The 4,926-nt window shown below is 43.7% G+C and overlaps 1 protein-coding gene across 1 annotated transcript; it reads left to right on the top strand.

Annotated features, from left to right (window-relative positions):
- Positions 1-227: 227 nt before the first annotated feature.
- LOC139832656 (uncharacterized) lies at positions 228-1,359 on the top strand. The gene is made up of 2 exons (XM_071822464.1): positions 228-504; positions 998-1,359. The coding sequence occupies exons 1-2, from the start codon at positions 228-230 to the stop codon at positions 1,357-1,359; spliced, it is 639 nt and encodes a 212-aa protein (XP_071678565.1).
- The last annotated feature ends 3,567 nt before the right edge of the window (positions 1,360-4,926 follow it).

Genomic DNA, 4,926 nt, shown 5'->3' with positions numbered 1-4,926 from the left:
GCGTAAAAAGGTAGCCCATTTCGGTGTGTTCCCACATAACGTGATTTAATTTCGGCTGGGCAGTTGCCATTTTTTGTGCAGGGCAGTTCACACCGAGTCATCTTCCCTCCCCTTCTTTCTCCTCCTCATTTGCCATTTATTCTGCAGTGCATTTCCCACCGATTCATCTTCCCTTCCCCTTCTTTCTCCTCCTTTCTCCACACTGCCCTCTTCGTCTACCTCTCGAAATGGATCAGGAAAGAGAGTTCAGCAATCACAGCACTGACATGGATCAGGAAAGGGAGGTTAGCAATCAGAGCAGTGACACGGATCAGGAATGGGAGGTTACCAGTCACAAAACTGAAATCCGGAAGATTGTCGCACATCAAACTGAGATTGAGGTTGTCTACACCGACGACAACCATAAAGCAGCCGAGATTGTGGACATGTACGAGCAGTGGTTGAGCAAGGATGAATACAAGTTCATGGGCCTGGACTTCGAGTACTGCGACCCGGAGTACAAAGGTGACTATCGGATCGCCGTCGTCCAACTGGCGATGAAAGATCACGTATTGGTCTACCAATGGTCAAGGTATGTATATTTGATTTTTACAGTGGCTCTTGCAAACTTGAAATATGAAACCCGGTTTTACATAACCTCTATCATCTTGATTTGATGCTTCATGCTAGTTCATTTCTGTGATTTGATATTTTTGATGTGGTTACTTAGTTGTTATTTAGTTACTCATGTGCCTGTAGTTATGGTAAATCCCCCTCACAAACATAGTAATCGGTACTCATTCATCTTTAAGGATAAAATCTGAACTTCTAAATCCATTTGAATGTACTGATATGAACCATGATATGTACTTCCATTCAAGTTCAGACAAAAAATGTTAAATGACACGTAGGAATGAAATATTATCACATAATTTCATTGCAATTCACAACTCAATTTCAGCATTTTTTCCCAACAATATTTTACCAGTTAATCTTTTCCATTTTTATGGTGGAGCAGTAGCCAACCGTGGTGTCCCAAACTCATGGATTTCCTACGCTGGGGTGTCGACTTTGCTGGCGTCGATATCAGTAAATGACAGAATAGCAATGCAGCGAAGTTGGAATATTGAGATACCAATTGAGTACCACATCGATCTGCAGGACTTGTTCCAGCTTGAACGCGACAGGACTGGGATGGCTGACATGGCAGCCGCACTCATCGATATGAGCTACAAAGGAATGAAGAAAGAATTCCCATCTGTCCAAAGACAAGTTACGGGAGAAGAATCCCTCGATGAAATTAATCTGGAGTATGCAGCCAGAGATGGGTTTGTGGCGTACAAACTGTACCATATAATCCGTCAATGCAACTATGGATAGCGCCACCGGCTACCTCCGCAAGCAACACCAACTGCATTGCAACCCAGTTCAACGGGCGGCACAAAGGCTTCTTCATCGAGCAGCAGCAAAGGAAAAGAATTGGCTGGCACCAAGCGCCCAAGTGGGGATGAAGGGTGGACACACACTCGCATCACTGATGGGCATGAATATTGGAGTGCCGCGTCCTGGAGTTTTCCCATGTGTTATCAAACAAGCCCTCCTCAAGTTTCGTGGGGGCCACCGGGACGAGTGGCCGAGAGGAGAAGAAGCCGAAGATAGATTGGAGTGGTGCTGCCCCAAACACACCCTAGATAGATCTATGTTACGTGAAGTGTGTATGTTGATACTACGGTTTTGTAAATGGGTTGAACTACTTGACTAAATGCAAAGTGTGTGTGTGCACCTGAAAAAATCTTCAACGAAATTGATGTGTGTACGTGAAAAATTCTAGTGTGTGTGAGTGTGTAGCTGAAAAAAGGCTACTATGTTGGTGTATGATTCTTTACAAATGCAAAGCGTGTGTCTACACCTAAAAAAATCTTCAACGAAAATGATACCGACTTGGTACACTGTGTTTGTGTATGTAGCTTAAATGTTACTTTCAGTGTTTGTGTGCAACTGAAAAATCATCAAGAAATCATGATCAACAAATATGTACGTGTGTGTCTGTATGTGCACCTCAATAAAACAAGAAACAAGAATATATGATTAAGCAAACAAAATAATAGGATAGCCATATGTCTTGAACAAAACGAAAAAAGTATTCATGGTCAGTTGACAACATAACATAGTTGATAGAAGGAAAAAAGCTATTCATGGTCAGGAAACCTTCTTCGGGACTAAAACCTAACCACTCAAACTTTTATCTTCCATTTTCTATGTCTTCTTGTTGATCCTGGAAGCGACGGACCGAATTCTCTCTTTCACCATCTCTAACGTGTTCGAAGGTGATAACATCATTTCAGCGACAATTCGTCTTCGCCTTCCATTAATTTTGATCTAAACAATATTACGAAATATGGGTTAGATGTAACACATTTTTGTTAATCCAAGGGTGTACATACAGACGATTTTTAACAAACCTGTGAAATCTCTGCAGTCATCCGGTCCCCATCCCAATGCTCCATGCATTCCATCACAAACAATCCACAAGAGTTCCTGTTGTAAATGCAAAATCTCGATAACGTTAATCCTCTCATGTATTGATCATAAACTTAAATTGGTGTAACATTAACTCACCCGTCATGTTGCTGCGGCATGTCGTACTCTAATATCGGCCACTTTGAAACGTCGGGATGATTTCCACTCGTGACTTCGTTGGCCACTTGCATGTCATCTGCAATTTGGCGCCGCTGTAGAGAGATAACAGTTATGCTAATTTGCGCAATTCAGTGTGTTAGAAGTAATGTGGACAATTTGTTTTTCACTTACAAGTGCCTCAACAGTCTCCAACGTAAACTCTAGAGGATAAAGCGAGTCGAGAACTTGGAATTCTTGCTTCGGTATGTGCATGACAACGGTCGTCCAGTGTGTATTGCCAATGTTGAGTGGAAAATAAACCTGCAAAAAATTAGAACATATGAAAAAAATGAGATATCATTCGGCAAGTTTATTAGCAGAGTACTACAATATTTTATAACAATCATATATTACGTACCTTGTCACGGACGGTGTATTCCATCAACACTCTACCAACCGCGCCAGATCTTACCATCGCGCTATCCATGTTCTTGCTGGATTCTTTGGGTTTGTCTCCGGCAATTGCCCGGTCTACTAGATATTTTGATCTCCATGCTGGACACAAGAAGCGATCATGCCCAACACGGAGGTTCAAATGCCCAATGTAACCATCATTGACCTGCGAATAACATAATGATATTATATGTTAATAACATACATGTAAATATTAAATGTATGGAATAGATGTGTTCTACACACTTACATCATCGGACAACCATTTTTTGTCGAGAACAACACGTAGCCGCTCAGCGTTAACTTCATCGCCCCTGGCACTCCGGTAAACATTCTTTTTTTTGTGCTGGTCTGAGCGAGATGCAAGCTCGAGGAAGACTATAGCTGCGTCTACAAGTTCAGCCGTCAAATCGCATGATGCATCCGGTTTTGCATTTTTATCTGCTCCAGATTTATCATCGAAATTCAGAGCTGCATGCATATGAAAATGATTAGCAAATACAACATTTCTTATAGAGAATATTAAAAATAATGGGAAAAATAAACTACCTTTTGTGGATGAACCACGGACTTGACGCTTGGTGCGTCTGTCTAGAGCATAGGGAGATTGAAATTTTTTGGGAATTGTTCGCTTCCTCTTCCCAGCCAACTCATCTTCCTTTGATTTAGATAAGAACTTGCTAATACTTACTGCGTCGAGATCAATTTCTGAATCTGATGTCACCAGATCAGCATTTTCAATGATGAACGGATTATCCGGTGTGCTACCAACATCGCCAAATGGCTTTCCTGCTGGAGTACCATTCAGTCCACCAGCCTTGTCAGGTGTGCGCATAGCATCATTTGCATTCTTTGCAGTACCATTCTTAGCAGGCTCCTTTAATTTTTTTTCCAATTTATCAACTTCATCAGCCAGGTTCATGTCAATGATACGAATAGAATCTCCACCTCCTGCTGAATCGCTCTCTTCCTTGTACATGAACTCTTTTTTATCACGAGGGCCGTTCCGGAAAGAGTTGACATCTTCCTCGTCCTCCATGTTACCGGAAACCGGTGCGGCTGCAGGTTTGTAAGTCTGTTGCCTGCCAAAACCCACCGGCGGGCAGCGGCCTGTCAACACAGTAGAGCCGGGAAGAGCCTAGAGCTGCGGCTGGCTGAGACCCCTCCGAGCGACGGCCCGCAATGCTCTTCTGGTCACACGCGGCGATGCGAAGTGCAAGGGCGTGCCACCTGACCTATACCTGGTCAGGAAGGTGATGGGGATGCCTCGCTTAGTTCCTGCATGGCATACACGTAAACATTAAATACGAGCCTCGATCGGCTCTCAGGTTATCCTGTGAATCGGCTCAAAGAGCCGATTCACCCATGATTCGTACGGGGTGCACGAATACTTGGTGATCCTGCTTGATCAAGATATAGCTAATGAGATCTACGACGATTTAGGGTTTTCACCGCATAATCGGATCATCCTACTCCAGGTTGGGCCTCGCGGCCACGCACGGTGCTCATAAGCCGATCCTAAACAAGGCCTAAAAACCAACATGACGTTGATCCTCGGAACATCCTGTTTAGGACTTGCGAACGCCACCCTACGTGCCGCTGGATCCTCCACCCCTTTGTAAGGCCTAACTATTGCAGATATTAAACTAATCCTTGCAGAGCAAGGAGCAATCGTAACGGATCAGATCTACTAGATGATGAACAAGCAGGGTGCCGCCCCCACACCTAAGATAGGCGTGAGGGCGGCTAGACATGCAAGGGTTGCACTACGTAAGCATGTTATACGAAGAGCTATGCTAACCCTAACACATCTATGATAACTACGTTGCTCGCCATCAAAGACGCTTCAGTACGAGCAACGCATGAACAACGTGG

This window comes from Lolium perenne, chromosome 6, assembly GCF_019359855.2.
Source record: "Lolium perenne isolate Kyuss_39 chromosome 6, Kyuss_2.0, whole genome shotgun sequence".
In the NCBI taxonomy this organism is placed as follows: domain Eukaryota; kingdom Viridiplantae; phylum Streptophyta; class Magnoliopsida; order Poales; family Poaceae; genus Lolium; species Lolium perenne.
Note: the sequence above shows the minus strand (reverse complement) of the source record. Positions and strands in the feature narration are given on the sequence as shown.

What these genes read in the sequence shown, in the direction of transcription:
- LOC139832656 (XM_071822464.1), top strand. Translation starts at nt 228, where the DNA reads ATGGATCAGGAAAGAGAGTTCAGCAATCACAGCACTGACATGGATCAG. An exon ending in CTGCGACCCGGAGTACAAAG is followed by an intron (nt 505 to 997) that starts GTGACTATCGGA and finishes ATGGTGGAGCAG; the next exon opens with TAGCCAACCGTGGTGTCCCA.